This window comes from Bombus pascuorum, chromosome 11 (genome assembly GCF_905332965.1).
Source record: "Bombus pascuorum chromosome 11, iyBomPasc1.1, whole genome shotgun sequence".
Lineage (NCBI taxonomy): Eukaryota > Metazoa > Arthropoda > Insecta > Hymenoptera > Apidae > Bombus > Bombus pascuorum.
In genome coordinates this window covers 12,571,842-12,596,072 of record NC_083498.1, presented here as the reverse complement: position 1 = coordinate 12,596,072, position 24,231 = coordinate 12,571,842, and the positions used below count along the sequence as shown (strand labels likewise).

The window sequence follows — 24,231 nt, the reverse complement described above, 5'->3', positions numbered from 1 at the left end:
TAAAGCGGATAAGTGAAAGCAAAACGTGCCCTGCCGACTGCTTATCATTTTTTTAACCGGAAGAGCGGAAAGTGCAGGAAAAAGTATGGAAAAGCCTGCAAACTGTGAAGAAATGCTTCTGGTAAACGTAGATAAAACGATCTTATCGTGCAAATTAATTAATGTCGGTTACGAGGCAACGGAGTACAGTCACCGGTCGGTCAAATATCCCATATATATGGCTTTGTCTTGTACCGGTTGTTTTTTCCGCTGCTCTCTAATTTCCATCGAATTAAGTAACCCGTACCGATTCCTAGTTCTCTGCTGAAACGTTTAACCAAGATACGCGAGTTTCCGTGATAATTCTACCTTTCGCAGAAATTTCTATGAAACGGATCCTATTGAGAGAAGATTTAATATTCCTTTCGTCGAAACGTCTTGTCTTCTTTCGATATACAATTTGCAGGTATGCGATTTTTTTATCGTCAAAGTGGTCACCACTTCTACATCGCATAAAAGATATAACTTAGAAAAAACGAAGCTGGCACCCACATGCTATATTTATTTTTATTTTATTTTTTTTTATTACCAATGAGATATAACACTTTACCAAATGTCCATAAGCACAAATTGTAAAAACCAAAATAAACTATAAAAAAAACTTCTACATCTGGTCTTTTTGGTTTTCTCAAGCACCGAAGCCATCGACGGTGTCACGTCGGAGACGAAAGATCGCGAAGTCGACGGATCGCCGGTGATCTCCTCGCGTCGCGGTTCGAACGAAACGATTCTTTCACGATTAGGGTGAAGAAAATAGAACTTCGTACGCGACAATGAGATTTATTGCAGAAATCTGACAGAGCGACGGTTGCGACAACGTGGTTCGGAATGTTAGGACAGACTGACTCGAGATGCTACAACGGACTGTTTTAGCGCTGGTTAGGAAGGTCCTTCTGCCGAGGGTTTAGTCCCTTTGGAGGAGCCTTTTTAGTTATTGTTTCGACAGATGTGGCACGCAGGGTGTTCGGTCTATCTGGTTACTGAGCGGATGGTTTCCTTGAGTGTGTGACAACAGCATATATATCCATATAACCAAAATCGAAACAATGCAAGCCAAAATCCTTAGAACGATAGTAAACGCCCCGTGGTACGTTAGAAACGAGAACATACGGAAAGACCTGGGAATACCAACGGTCAAGGAGGAGATTACCAGACACGCAAAAAGATACGGAGAAAGAATAGAAACACACCCGAACCAGCTGGCAGCGGAAACGAGCAACGCAACAAACGTCGCAAGGAGACTAAAAAGGAAACACCCGATAGACCTCATAAAAGATATAACTTAGAAAACACGAAGTTGGCACCCCGCTGGGGGTAGCCACCCACCTGCTATATTTATTTTTATTTTATTTTTTTTATTACCAATGAGATATAACACTTTACCAAATGTCCATAAGGACAAATTGTAAAAAACCAAAATAAAAAAAAATATATATATAGACGATAGACAGTAGACAGGCTGATCGGGACCAGCTCAAGTTATATTCCTACTTGTACGTACACTTCTGTATTAAGACTAAAAAGGAAACAGTCCTGTTTTGCGGCCAAGTTTCAGGACAAAAATACAACACAAACAAGAACACACAAAAGCTTCGCTCCCCTGCGGCTTAAATCCAAAAAACAAAAATAAACACAAAAACCGTAAAACCACGACACATAATATAGCATGGCTACGTCGTACCGTCGGATATCGATACTTTTGCCTAACACACTTTACTCAAATTCATTGTTTATTGTAAATTTCAAAAATGTATCAAAAAAAAAATCTTGGCAAAATAAACGATTTAAAAAAAAAAAAAACTAAAAAGGAAACACCCAATAGACCTCATAAAAGATATAACTTAGAAAACACGAAGTTGGCACCGCGCTAGGGGTAGCCACCCACCTGCTATATTTATTTTTATTTTATTCTTTTTTATTACCAATGAGATATAACACTTTACCAAATGTCCATAAGCACAAATTGTAAAAACCAAAATAAAATAAAAAAAAAATATATATAGACGATAGACAGTAGACAGGCGGATCGGGACCAGCTCAAGTTATATTCCTACTTGTACTTACACTTCTGTATTAAAATATATTTTCTACTTTGCAATTTATCCGCGCGTTTCTCCCTTCGTACATCTAACAACCTCGACATTTATGACTTTTACAAACGTTATATGAAATCTGATCTACCATATCATCTTGGTTGTATCGTTCGTTTCAGTTGAATTGGGCACAAAGAGATCGCGAGAATTTTAACGAACGTTAACGTATTCTTGAAATAATCGCCACGATTATATTTAACGTTTCGCAGGTCGGCTTCTACCGGACCGGATATGCTAGAACCTGAAATCTTGCAATCCCCTTTAATCTGCGGCGCAACCGCGCAACTCAATGAAATTCAGAGATAACAAGCAACTAGTCACCCAGTTGCTTTCTAAGACAGCGATCTGAGAAGTAGGAACTTTCAGCAACTGAAAAGGGAAAGGAAAAGAAGAAACTTTTGGCAGAACAAAGACCCACTCGCGAAAACTTGACATCGACTTGGTCCTTTTTTTTTTTTTTTTTTTTTTTTTCAAAACGATAAATTCTAAAGCCACCGGATTCTTCCTCTCAGAACGTATTCCGGAATATTGTGATTTATCGGAGTCGCAGAGGAGACGACGCGCACCGAATGGATTAACGTTTCGGATGTTATAGCTCATTCTATCCGGCATCGGCCTATACGCGGCATAACAATGCGAGTTTTGCGTGGAAACGAGGTTAAAGAAAGGGGAATGCAAGTGGAATACCGAAGGGAATGAGCAATTTCTCTAAAAAATCTTGTTAGCTACAAAAAAAGAAAATTAAATTCTATCTATTCATAGTTGGTAAAACGCTAAACTTGTGGAAATTAATGTAAATTACCGTGTAAAGGTAATTCAAGTGCTTGATCATTTACCTTGAAAGAAGCGTGCGGACAGTCGACATCGCTGTCGATATTTAAGCTTCTCAACGTTGCATCGACGATATTACGTCGATCGTCTAGAAAATCTCTTACGTGCCATAATGTCGAGAACCTTCGATATTGACGATAATATTGATCGGCCGAACGCTCCTTAACTCTTGCCCCTCCGATCTTTCTTCCTAGTCATTCGCGAACTTTGACAAATTATATCGGAAATACCGATAGATTTTGAAAACCAAAGCAAACGGGCGAAATATTGTAAATAGAACGAAAAATCGATCGGATTCTCGAAAATTTTCCTCTGTGCACATTTCGAATATAGATAAAATATTAGCGAACAAATTAAACTGCAAATTGTACGTGAATGAGCGTCGGACGAGTCGCGTACTGCCATCTATCGAAGATCCAAGGAACAGCAACTTAGAGTATGCGAGGATAGATGGCAGTATATGACTTGTCCGAGATGTATAGAGTGTCGATACTCGTATGCTACGTATGCACAGAACGAGAAACTTTCTATCTTCCATGTTGATTTTTCATGACTCAATTTTTGGATGGTTTCTTCTATGCTTTCGATAGAGAGGAAATTTTCTCTCTGTGCAAAAGTGTCGAGAAACGAGACTAATTTGTTTCACTAGGATACCCCTATGTATCTAATATCGCGAGTGTCGCAATAATTTCATAAATTAGTTCTTAACAATTATTCGTTTACATAGATATCTAAAAGTTATACTTTTTGAAAATGTCAACGGTTTTACTAATATTTTTAGACTCGTTTATATTACGGTAATTTGTATTTCATAATCTCACAAGAGAAGAAAAAATAAACAGAGATTTTTGTAAAATGAATATTTTATTCCAATGAAAATTCATACACAGCTTTTTATTCCATTTAAAGATAAATTTCACAAATACTTTAACCAGGAAATAAGCGTAAACACGTTTAAACCAATTATGTATGATAAATACAAATAATTGAAAACTAATCTCTTTACGTTAAGACCGGTTTTTCCTCATTTTTCTTTTTCTCAAATAAATTGCAGTAGAGATTTCCCACGACGATAGAAAAATGTTCTTCGGATGACTAACATTTTCTGGAATTGTTAATTTCGATCTTACACTAGTTTCTTTGCTTCGAAGAAACTCTTCAAATGTCTGATTTGCCATGCACCCATGAGCAATAAAATAATAGATTGCGCGAGAGACCACCAGAACACCCGATGGTGTGTACTTTCGGACGTTTGTCTGAAACGTTCTTCGCGATACTGCAAATAAATAATATAAGAACATAGCTGAAATGCTAAGCAAAGCGATTCGGAGTTAAACGTAAGACAAATACCCTTTGATAATTTTGTTCCTTTGTTATTTGTTCCACTTGATCGAGAAGCTGACGTATCCTCAACTGCAACTCGGTGAACTTTTCCTTCTGAGCTGTATTGGCATAATCGATAGTATGTTCTCCAACTTGAATGTCCAAGTGTACTCTCTATATGATAAAATGAATTTAGTTACAATATAAACGATTATTATTTTGTTTACAATTAGATATATTACCAGTTGGGCACCGCTGAACCAAGAACTGCTATTAGAGTACAAACAAATCACATGTTCGCCAGGCGTATGAGAAGTAAACGAAATTCTTCCCTCTGAACTGTACACTCTGGAGAGAATCATTTTATCGTCTGGATCCCTAACTTCCACGTGCATTCCTATCCCGGTAGTGCTCGGAGCAAATCCACCGGTTCTTGGATCATACAACTCAACTTTGTAATGCACTATAGGGAAAAAAAAAAATGAAAAGTTTCAATGAGAGTCACAGAGAAATCGAATTATTAACTGTAAAAATAATTCACTTTATTGACATACATTTCACGTACCTAAAACGGTCGTTTCATCTGGAATTTCCTCGATGAAACACTTCCTTTCAGTCTCGGCGATGTGAAAATAAAGTCCAGTACCATATTCGAAAACGCATAAGAATATAAAGAATATACCACTGTGTCTTAACATGATTTCTGATATGCAGTGCTTTTAGTAGCACGGCGTAGCTTAAATTACGAATAAAATTCTATGTGATACAGAATAGAGCACACGTCACCTTCGAAAACAACAGTGAAGTTCACGTACGCGGCGCTAGTGAGCATTATCGATATCTTCCACGTTCTCGATAATCGGAAACTAAACTGGCCTAGGGAAATAAAAACAAAAAATGGACGTTACGGTGTTAGCTTTTTTCGCTGTTTTAATTATTGCACTGATTATCGGCATTACTGTATTTTCCAATAAAAAAGGTATGTTTCTATGCAAAATATTTTTTACGTTATTATTAAAGTATCCTCTTTAAGATAACCAAATACATCCCTAACCTTTAAGTTTGTTTTGAAACAGATGTTATGATAATTTTCATGAATATTGATTTAATCTTTTTATCGTTGATCTTTCCTTGCGTTTGATAGAAACTGGTACTTAAATCAGTCATTTAGATCCCTTGAATGTTTGATATTTCGAAAAACCATCAAATGTTTGTTTTACCAATGTTATAGCAAAGAAAAACCAAACAAACGTAGCCGAAAGAGTTGCACCAGGTAGACCGATAAGGCGAGCAATTGGTCAAAGAGTTGGTAGACGTCGTATGCAAGCGACTGCCAGTCAGCAAATTGAGGAAAATGACGATGGATCTGGAAACGAAGCTAATGACGAAGCGGATGAGAAACCAGCCACGCCTGATTTCAAAATTGGTGCGAAGAAAAGGGCCAAGTTGGCAGCCAAATTGGAGAAAAGGGCACAAAGAGAAGTTGCTGAAAGGGAAAGAGAAGAACGTAAGAAAAGAGAACAACTTCTTCAAGAAGAAAGAGATAAACAATCTGAAAGAGAGAGGGCGGAAGAATTAAGACAAGAGGAGGCAGAAAGGAAAGCCAGGGAGGAGAAAGAAAAGAAAGAATACGAAGAATATTTAAAAATGAAACAAGCGTTTAGCGTAGAAGAAGAGGGCTATAGTAATCAGTATGACGAAGAAGATGAAAAAAATTTATTAGAAGAATTTATTCTATACGTTAAGCAAAACAAAGTAGTAATTCTAGAAGATTTGGCAGCGCACTTTGGTTTAAAAACATCAAGCGTAGTAGAAAGAATTCAGGATCTGCAGGCGCATGAAAATTTGACTGGAGTTATTGACGATAGAGGGAAATTTATTTACATACCTCAGGAGGAGCTGGAAGCTGTGGCAAAATTTGTCAGACAACGTGGTAGAGTCAGCATTACCGAACTAGCAGAAAATTCAAATCGTTTGATTAACTTGAATCCAGTAAGAGAATCTACCATACTGGAAGGTAGATAGATTATGTGAAATAAGAATAATAATAAAAATAGAATTATTATATACAGAGTAAAAAATATTATATTTATGTTGTATAAATTATATATTTGCTATAAATAACTCATTTAAATATAAAATGCAATTTTTATTATCATTTTTATTATATACTTGATAACGTAATTTAACATTGTTAAACCAGAAGGTGATCGGAAAATAGGTTTGATACTTTCGACGATTTCAGACACGCGTTAACGATTTCTTTCTTGAGATCTGTTAGAAAGATATTTATTAACTACAGCTCGTATTTACATATTATTAAAAATCGACTTGAAGCGGAAACAGCCGAAATTTCCAAGCTTTTTTTCATTGATATTCGCTTTCGAAAAGTTTCGGTGGTCTCAAATCAACAATCTGATGACATCAAGGATCGATGTTGCATCAGATTCTAGTTTTCACGTAGATGCAAATTGTTTGCGTTATTTTTTATTCTTCCCTGAATGTATAATTTATGTCGTCGAAATGCGTGTTGACGACGATTCTATTTCTAAATTGCACGGCGGTAGTTAATCATTAACTGGAAGAATTAGAAGAATTTTCCGTAATTAAATTTATTCTTCGAGAACACCTCCATCGAAGGTTCGATACGTTGATCAATACGTTGATTTTTTTTTTTGGCGAGAAAGGCGACTAGCGGCACTTTACAACCAGTAACGTATCCTGTTCTTCAGCCTAAAGTTAGTTCAGCAGCTACGAGGCCTCGTCCATCGAATCTTTTTAGCTCCAAGAGCAACGTGCGATTTGTTTCAAGACGAATGATAATAGTTCCGTATCTATAATGATACGAATAATAATATTTCTCCGATCAAAAAGAATTATCACCTTAAAACTGTATGCTTCGAACGTACTTCCTTGAATTTATCCTACATTATGCAATGAAATATTATTTTCATAAAATTTAGGTATTTTTTCTTACAAAATAATGGCATCATCTAGAAGCTAAAGATATCGTAAATCGGATTCACGGTCGCGTATAATTCAGGAAAATTTTTCACAGTTTTTCCTGTATGAATAACAATTTGATCTCCATTAATTCATGCACATTGTCAACAAGCTTACTGGTAATGTAAAATACCGATCTATTAAAAATTCTGCCATTGATGGTTCGAAGGAATCGAGATCGATCCCCACTCGATATCAGAGCTGAATATGCGAAGAAGGGGACACTCGCAGGCTATGTAAGAGGCGACAGAATCGCCGGAGAACCTGCAGTCTTTCTGGCAACCTCGAATTGACGTCCATTTAAAAATTCCTTGCTCATTCAGCTCATTGGAAAAAGAACAAAAAGAGCGAATAACTATCGATCCGAGTGGACGCGAGGAAAGTTGGAATCAACGGGATTCGCAAAAGTATTTCGTGGCAATCGAGAAGACCTATGTGTCGATGAGGTGCAAAGTCTTGGACTGTCAAGGCAACTCCCCAACATTTTTACCCAGTGTTAGGTAAGTGCAGAATTAAGAAAACAGGTTTTCTATTTGCACTTTGATCCTAGTGTGCCATTTTGATACCAAAAATCGCATCAAATAAATTTATCGTGTACGGTAAAACCTTGTTACTGTATGTTAGCTTCTAATACTACAACTTGATACAAGTGTATAAAACTTGTATCAAGAGAAAAGTGTAGGAAAAGATACATAATACGAGGGAAAATCTCTTTGTTTATATACTTTATCAAAGACTTGATATAAAAATGTTGAAAACTACATACGATTGATCGTTCTATAAATCGATGTTTCGATAATCGTAATTCTAACAGTAGTTTAGCGATGTATGATACAAAACTATAAATGTAAGATGGATGGGAAAAATTTCGAAAAATATTTGCATTTCCTTCGCACGACCATAAATAACTTTCTAGAGCTGTATTTTAAAATATTGAATGATAGTTTGAGGGTTAAACCAACAATAGTGTAAAAGGAAGATTATAAAGGGTTTTTTAGCTATGCATTGTTACTATATTTTTATATATTACATATATTTATGCAGGCTCGCTAAAAATCTTCGAACTCGCAAGGGGAGTCGACGTGCTAATGTTGGAAATCGTTTAGAACTGCTAGTTCTGGTTCATTTGCATCACGTGCCATAAAGTAAGTGTCCTCTATAACTAAAAAGCTGAAAAAAGATAAGAAACCTTAGATCAGATCCAATTGTTACGAATTAATCATTGTTTTCGAAAGTAGAAAAAGAAGAGAATACTCTATTATTGGCAGTGAGAACGTTATCTGATAGATCCGGAAAATCGATCGACATATTGGTTTTGATTGGGTTAAACCGACAGAAAGAGGTGGAAAAAAAGAGTATAATTATTATATTGGAGAAGAGGCAAAGGAATTAAAATGGTGTACGCTAATATCAATGATATTACCATCAAAGGACCTTTCGAGGGTGTTAAGTATGTTTGCAATATACCTTTTTTTAGTCTTTTAACATTATATTATGATATTTTATGAACATTATTTATATCTAAACAGCTAATAACTTTTCACATTTTCTTTTAACTTTGCACGTGTAGGAAAGATAAAAATGCATCGTCAGGACATCAGCAGCAACAATCCCAACAACAGTCAGCGAACAAGAACGACAAGTACGGTTCCTGGGGACCGGTATACAAAAACAAACAGAATTTCATTGACATGCACATTTGCTAAATATAAATCTTCAAAATGATCTCGGAAACGTACTTTCAACAAGTCACACTGAAAATCACAACTTTTCTATAATTAATCGCATCATTTTTTTAGCAACAATGAAACAAATAAAGGAATAATTCTACTCGAACATTTTGTTCTTCGTTACACTGACGTAATAGTAAAAGAAAAAATAACAATTGAAAGATTCAAAATGTATTCTTTTGTCGTTTCGGGACGATTTCCCTTTGAAGAGAAAAGAGTAGTAATCCAAGACTCAACGACAGACGAAACTGAAAAAAAGTACACCGCTAGTTCCGGCGGATATGCAAAGCACGAGGAGACAAAGACAAAGAACTCGAAAAATACAGCTGGCGATATTAGTCGGCCAAGCTGAAGCTCTGAACATATATTACATCAAATTGTCTCATTTTTTTTACACGCTAATAGCTGATCAAATTCCGAATTGATCCGTATTTTCACAAAACATACCTCTGTACCTTTCTCTGTCTGTACCTCTCGAAGCGTTTAAGTGAATTCTTCCACATTGCCAGTACGATCTTCCTCGACTTCGTCTCAATTTACTGCAATTTCACAAAAAAAAAAAAAGAAAGAATTCCATACTATGAAATTAAGAATGAGGAAGCTTCGAAAAGTCTATCTCGGTTACTATATACTTCGTCTAAATTAAATATAAATTAAATTGGGCTTGAAATTAGGTAAATGTTCGAAAATTTGAAATATACGGGGAAATCGATCAAAGATTGGACGAATGACGTTCGAAAAGGTCACGAGGAGCGCTATCGAAATACCCTTCGTCAGCTTCCACCCTGGAGCAAGGAAATAGTAGGGGAAAGACGCGAAGCGGCTGGTGGGGAAAGCGAAGAAGAAAAAAGCTTCTGGACAAACGAGAGCTTCGCCGTGACTCGGGGAGAACGAGGGCAACGTGGTGCAGTCGTCGAAAACGCGTCGGCTGGTTCGGTGTTCCTCTGAATGGAGGATCGGGGGCGGAACAGGGTCGCGTCGACGCTCGAATTGACGTTCTACCTACCTTGTAATTTATTTATAATATTTATTTGAATCCTTAAACACATATCGTTCATTTAGAACCTGTTAACTAATCGAAAAGAAAATTGAATAAGTATACTTGTATTTATATTTGAATTAACACGCGAGAAAAAGATTCTTCGCAAGGTTCGTTTCGCGAGGATCAAGTGAAAGCTTGAGGAGAAGACGAAGAAGAAGAGGAGAAAGAAGGAAAAGTGTCGTTGCTCCGTGGAACGCGAGATAGCTGAGAGTCGACGTCCCGACGCTGCTATTTCGAGGCTGAAACACATCGGTAAGCTTTTGTTCGATAGTCTCACCACCGACTAGTTTCTTTTCCCGAATTTACGGTGCATAACTGGCGGGTTTCCGCCCGTTTGATCGACGGTTCGCACGGAAAAAAGGGAGATGCGTTTGAGAGTCCCTTTCGCGAGATTCCAAGCTCGACCGCGTTCTCAGCATCTATCTTTACGAAGGAGACGTATGTCTCTGTTCTCCAAAATTGCTCCTTCTATAGAAAAAAAAACGAAAATCTAGTCATCTTACACATTCGATCTTTTTATATCAGAATAAAATGATCGCACGAAATCTGTCGCTCTTCCTGTTATGCGTTGACTCGTTGTTAAACATCAAAGACACATGTACGATCGTTCGTTAGTTTGTTTTCATTGAAAGCATGACTCTACCGATCGTTATTCCCGAAATGAATCATTCTCAAGGAAGTCTCGATCAGCTTCCACTTTCGATCAGCTGACCGCTCGATCGATGTTGATTTATTATAGCTATCTGGACGTACTTTTATTATAGCTCCATGGAAAATCCTGGGAAATGCACGGTTACGAGTTTTTGTTTATTAAGAGTTTTCCACGGTGGTTACTAGAAAAGTAGAGAAATTCTTGCAGACGTTCCATCGACGACACGCGAACCTGAAGATATCGTGGAGCTATCGTAGAACGATGACGGTGCCACGAGGGCATCGAATGCAGACCGGAAATAGAGCTTCCTCTACGTGGCGCGATGATCCCTCGTTCGAACGTGGAACAACGTCCCTTTTGCGTGCCGAAGGGCAACCGTCACGTCTAAATCCCGGCATCTCCCTTCTTCCCTCACCTAACTGCTGTCGATGGTAATGCTCGTTGCATCCGTAGGTACAACGGCATCGGGGCGCTATTTTTGTCGGCGCCCAACAGTTACTAGTAGGCACCCTCTTGCGAGCAGCCGGAGGCTGGCGACTCGCGTCTCGATACCCTCGATTCTTCTTACGGGCGCGTGCCCGGGCTCGCTCCAGTCATTAAATCTCCCTGTTCTCGAGGAAAAATGACGAACGGCTCGATAAGAATACCCGTGAACGCGACGAAAAGTCAACGGCTAAGAATTACGACACGAAATCTGGGACGACTACTCGGAATGCCTTTCTTCTGGGTCAAAAACCTAATGGTATTGCAGGCGTAAATTCTTTTTATTTAAGGTTAGCGGGAGGAACGTAGCTAAGTTGTATTTTTCAAGTTAATCGCGAAATAATATGTAGACTTATTGAGTTCTTTGTCGATAGAAGCGGAAGATATGCTATGAAACGTTCGCTTCTTCGCATCCATAACGCATTCGTCTATATTTCGTCCTTTTGCAACTTTCGGAATATTATTTTATATATATATAAATCGGAGCCTTCTTTTTATACAGAAATAGAATAGAAAATATAGTTAATTTGGATCTTGAACAACAGTGATATCGTCGCTAATGAGTCACAAGATTACTAAAATTACATAAGTTACTTTATACTGTTGACGATACAAACGAAAGACGCGTTACAAAAGTTTCGTGCGTTTGTTCCCTAACACACCCACATACGTTTCGTTTTTATACAACCTTCGAACTCGTACTAATCACGCCAACAAGTAGAAACTTATCACGTACCAAACGGCTGCCCGATGTTGTCCGACGCAAGTAGGTTTGACAATTCATACACAGACGCGCACGTGTCCGTCGTCCCGCAGGCGCGCGTGCCCCACATTAACGTGTACCATAGGGGAGTCTTGAAAATAAGGGGAAGCATCCATTCTAGGGAATGCATTAAGTAAAAAAGAGTAGATGAAACGATTGGGAGGAACTGCTGAAAATAGAGGATACCTGAACATTCGGTCTATATTTATTTTCTGTTCGAAATTCGGGCGGATGGTATCAAAATGCATCGACCAATAGTCGTAAACACCCTAATTCGGTGTTTCTTGTTGGAATTTTAATTGTTTAACGTTAATTTTAGGTAAATTAATACAAACATATCAGGCGAAGAAACCACGTTAAAAATCGGTATTTGAGAATATAATTCCAATTTTTGTATTAATTAAAAATATTAGAAATCTTTACTACAATACTACGATCTTAGTAGTGACGGCCCATAAATTCTGAACTTGAGTTCTAATTGAACCATTCGAACCAGTTTATCGCGGATTCTTCGTGGGGTCGTCCCCATAAGAAATTCGATCTTGGAGTTAGGAGAGCCTAAATATAACCAGGAAGTAATGTCGGTAGGCAATTTACGTATGTTCTCGTCACCTTCTAGGCTCAGCACGCGCATAAACCACGTGGTAGCAAGGCTAAGCCCCTGACAGAAAGTTCCGACCGCGTTATTGCATTAGCCTGCAGGCACGTGCGTGCGTGGGTGCAAAGGGCAGAGAATTAGTAAGTGGCGTCTGAGGCGTCAAGGGTGTCGTTGAAGTCCGTGCACAGACTGCGCAAGTTCGTTCAACTCGAGAGAGTCGAGAGCTGCGGAGAGATGCTCCGCTGCTGGAAAGCTTCGAGATCTATTGGACTTTATATATCGGACCATGGACTTTACGAATCCGGTATTCTTCGGATTCCGTATATGATATACGAGCGTTTCCACCAAAGGGAAATATTACATTGAAAATCATCGTTAACGCACGACGATAAACGATACAATTTCCAAGAGGGATAAAACGAACACGTTTCGTGAGAACTCATTGACAGGATCTAGAGTGAAACGAATGCAAACGGACGCATCCTGTCGTTAGCATGGTTGCACATCAATTACAACAATCGCGTGCGATCGCACGAATTAGTTCGTTTCCACACCGACTGAATCATTCCACTGTCTGGTGTTTACACGGTGTATCAGATAATTGTCGCGTCTCTTTCAAGAATGGATGACGTTAGCCGGGCATTGTTTCATCGATCTAATTTTAGCAGCAAATCTCACGCTAAAATTGTTTTCCTCTGAAAAATGTATATCGGCGATTTATCGTAATTTCTTGGATCGCTTGCGACGCGATTTCATTTTACCCGAGGGTCCGTCGTCCGATTGATGCAACTGCGGCAAAGAAAGAAACTCGAAAGGAGATAGAGCAAAGAAGAAAGATAAAATCGATGATTTCCTTTGGCCTCGGCATGAAACGGAAGAAGAAGAAGAAAGAGCGTAGTTTCGAGTGGGGAGAGTATCACCTAAGAATAGAAAAATTCTTTTTCCTCGCCTTGTCCTTCCGTCGTGCAATTATCCAGGGAGTTTCTGCGTCTTGAAGTATACACCTGAGGAAAACAATTCGCGGAAACTGATCCATAATTCTGACTGCGTCGAAACTTCCACGTTACTTTTGAACCAGACGCTTCGCTGTGACGTCGAGGTCACAGACGGTCCTAAATGCAACGGTTTAAAAATATCAATTCCTGGAACGGTTCGCAGAAATCGAGCAGCGAGATATTTAGTCCTCTCTTCCTTTTCTTTGTTCCATGTATACCGCGGCAGCCAGACCCCCCGCGAACCTAAAGGCGTGGTTACAACCACCGATCTGTGTCGTGTATACACGTGCATCCGCTGTTCCGCCATACAAAGAAGGAAAGGGAAATTATGCGCTTAAATTAACCATCAAAAGGAAATACGATAGAACTTTGTCCGAGTTACGTCCATTGCAGCGATATTTCAGTTGACTCTCGCCTAATTCAATTTTTAGCTGTCGAATTTATTTGTTTAAGCGCGAATCCCTATTGTTTAACGAGAGGAACTAGAAGAATCTACGAATCGTTATGTTACAATGTGCGCGAAGAATCAAAATTCTAAATCGTAGGACGAATTAGAATTACCAGTGGAGTACTTCCGGTTTTTAAATCGCATAGCGAAGGGATATGATGTATCTTTTATAATTTATGTAGATAATATGCAGAACCTTGACGAGTTATGATATTTGCATTTCACAGCGGCGCAAAGTTGTTTGAACTTGTTTGCAATGAAGTCATGTACCGACAGCTGGTACATTCTTAGACATAACGACGGCGTTCGTTGGTACGTGGTGATCGCATCTCGGAAGAATGACGTCTACCGGTGCGTCGAGACGACGGCGGTCGTCTTACCCGAAATAGATCCCGTGTACGAAGCGACTCGTGAACACAACCACGAGGAAACCGGTTGCTAGGGGAAAAACGAATCGCTCGTTTCGATAGGTTTATTAATGAAGAAAATTCCAAGCCGGTCGAACTCGGCGCATTTTACGGTGTAACGTGAAACATACAAGCGAAAGGATCCAGAAACGCATCTAGAAAGAAATATTAATCTTCTATTTCCTATGCTCAGGGATTCGGTTGCGTACTAACGCGGTATTGGAGATTTTTCTAAATTCCGTCTTTACCGATCGACAAAACTACCGAAAGATTTCGTACCATATTTCGTTTTTAACCAATAACCGTTGACAACGTTTATTAGAAAAATTGTGATTGATCGATAACTTTTCAAGGACGATTCGGTTGACCAACGCATGCCTGATAATCGTAACGAAATGTTTTCCCGTAAACTACTTTAAATACATAAAATGTGAAACAGAAGTCGGGTTATTCGACTTCTATCGAGGAGGGGTTGCCATTTTTGGTACAAGGACGCACATGTCGGTCGAAGGAGTGCACGAGTAACATATGGGACAACGCACGATGTTTGCACGGCCATCGAAGGGGCTAACGGATAAATAAACCAGACCATTATTACCTGAAGAAACTTCCTAGTAATCTCTGAATTATTCTTCCGGTTTCTTTAAATTCACCCTTAAAGATGCGTAAAAAATATCGAATTGGTTACGGTCGACGAGTGAAAAACATAATTTTAATTCCAAGAATGTCATCGGACGTGCAAATGGCGAACGGTTACACGCTCCGAGAGGTTTCTCGCGGATAAAATATCGCTACGCGCGTTGAAATTTTTTCTGTTTTGGCAACGCAACGCTTACACGCACTCGTAATGCATCGAGTAACGGTATTAACGAGTTCCTGCCACGTTATTTATAATTTCCATAAAACGGATAGTAGGTTTATGGTTGACGGGAGTTATGTTCGATTTCAATTTCACCGTGCTTCGCTTACTCGCTATCGATACAGATATGCAATGGAAATTGTTCGCTTGTAACAGAAATATTTCTTGTGAAATTTGTCAATTTTGTAGCTAATAGTACGTTCTAGTCGTCGGAAACGTGCCTTGCTACCTGGTGAAATCAGCGTTACGAAAAATAATCTATAGTCTGACCCGAGATCGTTCGTCGTTTTTATACGTCATGATTATTTAATAAAATAGTAAGTACCGTCTAATAAGAACAATATCAGATTTTCAACGATATTCGACAACAATTCAAAATATAACATTAATAGTAAACGCTAAACGTAAGGTATTTGGCGAGCCAATACGGCGACCAGAATCACTCTAACAAGAGCAACATTTACTAAGTGGAATTTGTCGGTTTTTGTTAATTTAATTGGCTGAATGGAATAAGTTTGAAGAGTAGGAATTTATTTTCGTCAAAAATGTAAAGAAATTCGAACAAACACTATATTTGGGATTCTGAGTCACTGCGTAGCTGCGCAGCCGCCTGGCAAGCTTTGAATTCTACCGCGTAAGTCAGTGTATCGCTATTTCTTCTTTTACTTCGTCAAATTCTTTGAACTTTTGCGTCTTTTTTCTTTATCTATCTCGTGTATCTTTTACACACCTAGAAAGTAAGCTTCAAATAACTAAAACAAACCTCTGACACGCCCATGTAACACACCAAGCATTCAGCTTTATTTCCTTAAAATTTGTTTGATTTTTGTTTCAGCTCGTTCGCGAATGTATCATAAAGAAGAAGCATCGTTTATTTAAAATTGGACACGATGAGAGCGCGAGACTCGATCGTGTACACTCCAGTGTCTCTCGGACCGGATACGGATGACGAGGAAACGCTGGTTAACGCGGAAGTCTACAACAATGGTGAGATTTTATCAAAATGTTTCATACGTGTCTGCTTTCTTTAGTTAAGATATCTTATCTTACATTTTTTTTTAGTTTTCAATATATGTGAATATACTCAAAGTTTTTCGTATCTTTTAAGCAGAGTTATTTTTAGATTGCGGATGTTTATGCGTTTCTGAAGTTGTAAAAATGTACATGATAAAGTATACATAGTATTATGAGTATAATATTTTGTGGGAGAATGAAATTTACGATAAAATCTAATTGCTTTCCTTTAATTTATGAAAATAAGAATTCGTATAAACATCCAGCATAATTACCTATATCATAGATCGTATAAAGTCTGTTACGAAATAATCACTGAATATTTTAAGTTGCATAAAGAAAAATATGATGAATAATAATAAAATGGCAGATATGAATTTTTAATTAAGCAGGACAGATCAGTAAGTTTTACGTCGCAAAAATTCAATTTTATGTTTGTAGCAGTATATAGTTAAAACGTTTGTGAAACGCACCAGTAGAATAATCGATATTTTTACCAACGATCGGTAAGCGAAATCTTCGAATTTCTCGGTAAAGTTCTTTATGATATAACGAGGGGAGGTTAGTGGCCTTCCTCGAACATGCTCATGCAGCGAATCTCATTAACACAGACAAAAGAATCCTCTTATCTAGACTGCGATGTTTAACGTTGCCTGATGGTGTTTAATAGCGTTTTACGACGAATTTTTATGCGTTCCGGTTCATCTCGCGTCATGAATCGATCGGTAACATTGAATGCTGCGTATCTCTCCGTAAACAATTCGAGTTTGTCATACTCGATGATTAATTTACGTCAAATGAAAAATGGAATAAGAATTGAAGATTCGTCTCGTCGACACCGACAAAACGATTTCTTTATCCAGTTTCCGATGTTTCGTACTGTCTGATGATGTTTAAAAGCGTTTTACGACAAACTTTTACGCGTTCCGGTTCGTCTCGCGTCGCGAATCAATCGGTAACATTGAATCGCGCGTAATTACGATTCGAGTTTACCATACTCAACGTTACTTACGTCAAACGGAAAATCGAATAAAAACTGAAGATTCGTTACGTTGTGAATTAATCTCAGAATTAATCTCAGAAATTTTATTTCATTCCAAGTTAAACGAGAACCATTCCACCAAACGTGTTCTCCAACGATTGTGAATTTTTCCTTATCGCGTGCTTCCATGTAATCTTCGCGCGCGAAAATTAAAACGACAATGATAAAGAAAGAACGATTAAAACGATTAAAAAGGGGAGATTCGATACGTCGTTTCGTAGTAGAAGCTGTCGTTTCGTGTCACTCGGAACCACTACCATATAAAATGTAAGGCAAATTCCACGGCGTACCAGAATGCCGCTAACTAGATGGGACATTTTTCCTTATTAAAATTCCACGCTATCCGAACACGGATATTCCTGACCAAGTCAAGCCGGATACGATTGGAAAACGAAGCGAGAGCGAAGACTCAACCGCTCTGAGTCAGAGCACACCTACACGACTTCCGAATTCGAACTTCGCGGTTGTAATGCACGTAGGATAGACGGGGGCGTACCGCATGTACGCAATATACCAGAGAGCCAGACGCGTCAGCCTCCGTTTTTGGCAATTATAACACGTTCACCTGAAACGATATCGTTTAATCGTCGATTCTTATCATCTTCGAAACTCAAGAAATCAACACGAGCGCGAAACTCGAGTATCGAATAATCTGCCTCCTTCTTTCAAAACAAATTTCTTTGAATAGATAAAAATTGTTGGAGAATAGATGACTCGATATTATGTACTTATTATATATATACATATATGACTATATAATAACAGGAAATCTATACGTTCTAGCAATGTGTGTGTTAATTAACGTTATCGAGAATTTATATCTCACCGATATTGTTTCAAGAATCTAAGATATCCGTTTCTATTTCTTAGACGACGTCGCGATTTTATCGCAATCGACGACACAGAGGTTTATTTACAAAAAATTAGTATCAATAGGCGTCGTAAGAATTATATCTCTGGAATTATATACGTTTATTGTTGCCGCAGGAATATGTATCGTTTTGCGCCGATAATCGGTATTTGTCCGACGAGTTTGATAAGAGGCGTTAACGGAGTTATAGGTATAGACACCAGAAGCTGGTGCACACCCTAAGGAAAGATCGTCCGCGACTATTCAATAGTCGTCGATAACCATTATCTGAAACTGGCGCCGTCTGGCGATCTTATTAATTTCACAATTTTATCATTCCCTTTTAGTAGAAAAGTAAGAAATAAAACGTTATAGCAAAGAGTAAAAAATCAAAGGTACAGTAGCATTTTTCCATCATAGTAGCGTATCAACCTTTTGACCGAATTACGTTAATTGCAAGTATTCAAATGTTTATGAACGGTAGTGTACCTACGCAAGAAGGAAGCATAAATTGGCTCTGTTAGATGAGTGCAAAAGGCCGAGTTTTACGATCGATTTCCTGCACGATGGAGAAAGTAACCGCACCAAGGCGCGAGGAAACGTCGGTTTAGTTTAATTACGATCCCATTGGCAGTTACAGCCGTGCTTTCTCTGTAGCGTCTTCCTCCCTCTTCGCGAGTACGAGTATATCTCGGCTCGTGCGTCACAATGTTCTTTTCACTGGTTATTGAGTAAAAGATTTCTTCTTCGTCTCTGGGTAATCCCAATCTGCACGGCATCCGGATGCAGATAAGAAGTTTAATAAACTTACTTCCTCGCTTCTAAATGATCGTAATTTACCCATGCGATGGAGACAATCCATCTGTTATCGTCAAGACAAAACATTTTTCGTGTTTTAATTTGAATATTAGCGTGCAATTATTTGCACCGTCGATTATTAAACTGGTTGATCGTTAACGCGATGTTTCGTTATTCTGAACAGTAGAACAAGAACCTCGTTAATATCTCGTATATCGCCATATCGTAAACTATCGCTTTAACGAATAACGCGCAAAATTCCTCTCCCACTTAAGGGTTTAACCCACGATTTTCTCGCTCGACGCTTCCAGTTTTCTCTCCTCGCGCTATCATCCTACTACACCCTTGGACAAAAAGATAGCACATGTGTGCTATCATTAATTTCTCATAGATAGAGTCCGAATTTCCCAAGTTTGACGAATGGCATATAAACAGTACCTTGTAGTAATAAGGTATATGAGCTTGAAACTGTATCTTCGCTATTCCTCTTGTATTTATCAACAATGATTGTGAAATCCGGTCGGCGAAATGATAGCACACTTTCAAAAGTTGTAGTGTTTATTATCTACTAAATTGTACAAAAATAAAAAACCTTTTAAAATTTAATAATGTGTGGATCCTCCCTTATTCTCCACCACCTCCAGCATTCGTTTCGGCAAAGAACGATATAGTTTTCTAATATAATCCAGCGATATATTTCTCCATTCCTCTTCAAGGCACTTTTTTAACTGATTAATACTTTCAAATTGCCTATTTTCTCTATAAACGGCATTGCTTAATTTACTCCAACAGTTTTCGATTATGTTTAAATCGGGGGAGCATGCAGGCCAGTCCAAAACTGCAATATTTTCTGTTGAAAAATATTCTTTCACAACCTTAGCGGTGTGAACTGCAGCATTATCTTGCTGAAAAATAAAATCTTGTCTCGCAATATGTGTTGCGTACTTTGCAATTTGATTTTGTATCAAATTACGATAGGTTATAGCATTCATCTTGCTGCGAATTGATATTAAATCAGTCTTTCCGTTATACCCAATACCTGCCCAAAGCATAATGCTACCTCCACCCATTTGACGCCGTATTTGTGACAATTTTTTTTTTCTTACATCATGATAGTAAAAATTGAATCCATCTGGGCCATCTAAATTAAATCTTTTTTTATCTGTAAATATAACTTTCCTCCACTTCTTGTTCCACCGTATATGTTCTTTTGCAAAATATAATCGATGCTCCTTGTGAATCTGCTTTAGAGCTGGTCTTCGTTTTAATTTCATCCGCTTTATGTGCGCGGATTGTTGTAGTACACGTCTGACATTCCGAGGATTAGTTTTTACGCCAACTTTTTCTGCAATTTCACGTGACGTGAGAAGCGAATTTGACGCGGCACGTAAAATTGCACGTTTTTCACGAGTACTAATCGCGGAAGGTCTCCCACTGCTTTTTTTTGTTCCATAATTATTTACATCTTTCAGTAAATTATAAATGACTTTCCGACTTCTACTGAGAACTTTTGCAATTTTAGAAATAGTAAAGTTTTCTTTCTTTAATTTCAAAACTGTTTGAATCTCTTCACTATTTAGCTGTTTTCCACGTCCCATTGTTTGAATCGAAATTTGTAAGGTTTCTAATGAAATTCTTCTACTTTTCACTACGTCTACACCACTCAGAATACACAGAAATACTAAGGAATGGAAACAAAATGCTTGGTGTGCTATCATTTCGCCGACCGGATTTCACAATCATTGTTGATAAATACAAGAGGAATAGCGAAGATACAGTTTCAAGCTCATATACCTTATTACTACAAGGTACTGTTTATATGCCATTCGTCAAACTTGGGAAATTCGGACTCTATCTATGAGAAATTAATGATAGCACACATGTGCTATCTTTTTGTCCAAGGGTGTAGCTTCAGCCTCCATTGAATTAACTCGGAGATCGAGAACAGAAATGCATCATCGTCCTCTCGAACAATACGTATTCATACGTACGTACATACATACTGTCTCCACGGTCGCACGACGTAATCCCCCAACGGACGCTTTCCACATCGTGGATCGTAACCGGTGGTTGCGTAAGCGATATAAATCGTATCGCGGCAGAAACGCGTGAAACAGGGCCGTGTTACTCAATGAACGAGATCTCAAAGAGCCGAAAACGAGACAAGCGGCTCGTGTATACGCCAAAGGCTCGTACGGACGCGTCCAGTTCAGTCAGGTGACGAATAACCGTACTGATAAACCCTAGCCGAACAGAAAAATCTGATGAAACGGAACTAAACTACTCGATGGAATTTCGGTATCCACGCGGTAACATACCGAGTTACTTGCCACTCGACTAAATTACTAGCCGTGTCTGAGCGAAGCTTTAAGGACGCGCGACAGTGGCGAACAATTTCGCGAGCAACGTTCGCGATTTGCGACAAGAATATCTTGCCGATCGCGTATTATCTCGGCCGATTTCATGCTGGACACGTAGCGGACGCATGCCACGTACGTATTGTGGCGGCATAAAACTCCGTGGGGCCGTGGCTTTCAGCGCCCTCGTCAGGTCCACGATCTCGAGCACGTAGAATCCCCTCGGCGAAAAAACGCCTAGGAGCGGCTTAGTGCGTGTAGAACGATCGACTTTGAACGTGTACGAGTTGGAGAGATGGTAATCGCGTAGAATGGTGGTCGTTCGTGACGTTGGTCGTCGTGGTGCACCGATCGTAACGAGCCGATCCCAGGGGTTTTTCTTCTTTCGTGGGAATCTACAGCGATCCGCCTAGCATTTCGAGCTTGCTGCGTTTCCGTGGTAAACTGAGAACTCGTCGCGAAATAGGCAGGTTAAAGTTTCGATTCCGTGGTAAGCATGCAAAGATTTGAACCTAATCGTCGAACTATACGCTGTAAATTTGTGGTAAAGATGAATTTTCATCTTATTCCGAGCTACGGAATTGAGCTTTGATTTCAATCGTAGCAGGAATTTTAGGACCACGGTGTACGATCGGAACGGAACCAATATCGGAATCGTAGCCGGATTTGATATCGGCCAGAACATTTTTCGCTCGTAACAGTGGCAGCATCGTTTCGGTTCTTCGTGACTGTTTCACTCAGAAGCATTATATAGCAGCTATCAACAATTTGTTCTGGAACCTTTCCGACCCCTGACTTTGATGGTCGTTTTTGGTAGAAGAGTAATTTTGGAAGTTGATATAGTTGATGTACGAAGTGGCTCGTGGGGTTAATCGGAAAGATTTCTCTTCTTCGTTAATTAGGTCGCCGCGAGCGCGACGAAAATCGTGAAAGTAACTTCATACTGTTTCAAGGCGAACGATATTTCGTCTCTTTCGAGCCAGAAGATCGCGCCTGGGTAAAATGGACTGTATGTATTGTACGTACGTAACGTATCGTAAACAGTTTCCAGCGCTTCTTCCTTTAGATCATAAAAGTCTGTAAAATCTTTAAACGTTAATTCTCAAACTCGGCTATTTAATAGGATTGAAATATCGCGATATCGAAGAAAGTTGTACCGTCTAACAAGAATAACGTTGCAACGTAAAATAAGGCCGTAATCTTTCGTCGAATAGTAAGCAATATGGACGAACGAGTATCTTACTAGCTATCCTCGAAGCCTAAAGCGATCCTTTTAACGAACCGACAGTATGTAAGTACATGTATAATAAAGTCGCGCTTAGAAAAACAAACATATATAGTATAATACTTAAAAAACGCAGAGCTACTTACGATCAATAACAATTATTTCGAAATCCTCGAAGAGCGTACCCATGCCTCGTCATCTACTCTCAGCGAACATTCTTAGACGTCAGTGCCCTATGTTGCCGCGAGGTCGAGCGATTGTAAAATTTAATTAACGAGCAAGTGGACTATGACGAGTGTTCCGTAATGGATAGCCGCGGGGCCACTAATTATCTGTAAATTATATACCATTTGGACGGTTAATTCGCGTCAATAGCGTTAACGTCTCGCCTCGATCCTCTCTTCGACTCTCGCTTTTCTACTTGTTACTCTTCGCGAACAGTTGCACCAATCTCGCCCCAGGCCGATCCAGCAGTGTATTGCCCAACCTGTGTTGTCGGTGCATTTATCGGTCGGTCCCTGTGTCTGTACCGACACCTCGTCGCGCGATAAAACCACCGTACACGTGTTGTAAAACGTAATCGAAACCGTTATTGTTATAGATCTTTCAGCCGATACGAAACAGCGATCAATTTGCTCGGCAGCTTGTGTGTCACACGCTTCTGAATTTTTTACGCGCGCTGTACTGGCCCGATTTTTCTCTCCTCTGGTGTTGCCCTCGTCACGCGTGTAACTCGCTGCAATTTCATTTTTATTCGTAATTCTCTAATTAAAATACATCGTGTCAGAAGTAAACAGCGAGTTCGGATACCGCTGAACGGTAGCATAAGCGTCTACGTGCGCGTAGAATGCATGTAGATCCATAGTTGCGATTAAAGATCAATTGGTGACCCTACTTAACTTTGCGTTTTATCGCAAGCTCGCAAAATTGATTCCATCCAGTAGCGTACACGCGATCGATTGAGAGAACGAACCGTTCGACACAGTCGTAAGCTGGTACGTGACGTACGTACCTAGATGTTATGGTTGGCAAAAAATCCGCAATTACGACGAACGGTTTCTCGTTTAAACGAACAAGCAAACGGCAGAGGAAGGAACGCGTAATCCTGATAATCGTCGAACGAAAACTAGATCACTGGACTAAGCGTATGGACGAAACGTAATTGGCAGGAATTTCTCGGAAATTTCATGTTCCGCACGGTGTTAATTAATTACACGGCAACTATTACTATCACCCCTCTTAATTGCATGGTAATTACCCGAGCTAATTTATGCGAAACAAATTCCTTCCGTAAGAACTCCCGTGAACCGAGCGATGTAACACAACGCTTCCGAGGTTCGTTCGTTCTTTATCACGATATAGTTCGATAAACCTGGCAGTAACTTATTACCGTGGGAGTGATAGTTTCGCGTGGAACAACGATCGACGGACGAGGGAATATTTATGGAAAAGTATCGATAGCGAGCGAGGAACGGTGAAAAGAATTTTTACGGGGGTTCGACATTCCTGGTGTCTCGCGGAGATTTGAACGCACGTGGTAGGAACGCGTTTGTGCGTTTAAAATCTGTTATTATCTATCTCTATCTACCTCCATGAAATCCATTATCGGGAATTTAGAGATACTTATCAGTACGTCGATGTTATCGTGATGATTTTAATGTATTTTATTTTAGATCTAA

At 39.1% G+C, this 24,231-nt stretch overlaps 3 protein-coding genes across 4 annotated transcripts in view; 2 read left to right on the top strand and 1 right to left on the bottom strand.

Moving 5' to 3' along the window:
* Positions 1-3,808: 3,808 nt before the first annotated feature.
* LOC132911934 (transmembrane emp24 domain-containing protein eca) lies at positions 3,809-5,104 on the bottom strand. The gene is made up of 4 exons (XM_060968983.1): positions 4,852-5,104; positions 4,529-4,749; positions 4,314-4,460; positions 3,809-4,239 (listed from the first exon to the last, which is right to left on the bottom strand). The coding sequence occupies exons 1-4, from the start codon at positions 4,982-4,984 to the stop codon at positions 4,090-4,092; spliced, it is 651 nt and encodes a 216-aa protein (XP_060824966.1). The 5' UTR covers positions 4,985-5,104; the 3' UTR covers positions 3,809-4,089.
* Positions 5,105-5,108: 4 nt separating this feature from the next.
* On the top strand, positions 5,109-7,700 carry LOC132911930 (DDRGK domain-containing protein 1). Its single transcript, XM_060968979.1, has 2 exons — positions 5,109-5,265; positions 5,518-7,700. The coding sequence occupies exons 1-2, from the start codon at positions 5,184-5,186 to the stop codon at positions 6,309-6,311; spliced, it is 876 nt and encodes a 291-aa protein (XP_060824962.1). The 5' UTR covers positions 5,109-5,183; the 3' UTR covers positions 6,312-7,700.
* Positions 7,647-24,231, top strand: part of LOC132911926 (protein TANC2) — a 50,616-nt gene continuing 34,031 nt past the window's right edge. The window contains exons 1-5 of one of the 2 annotated variants that reach the window (XM_060968969.1): positions 7,647-7,789; positions 8,334-8,434; positions 8,528-8,739; positions 8,860-10,313; positions 16,102-16,253. In XM_060968969.1, coding sequence (XP_060824952.1) covers positions 16,157-16,253 — 97 coding nt within the window. In that variant the 5' untranslated portion in view covers positions 7,647-7,789; positions 8,334-8,434; positions 8,528-8,739; positions 8,860-10,313; positions 16,102-16,156. Of the gene's footprint in view, positions 7,790-8,333; positions 8,435-8,524; positions 8,740-8,859; positions 10,314-16,101; positions 16,254-24,231 lie in introns of both variants that reach the window. The other variant, XM_060968970.1, reaches the window with a different exon arrangement.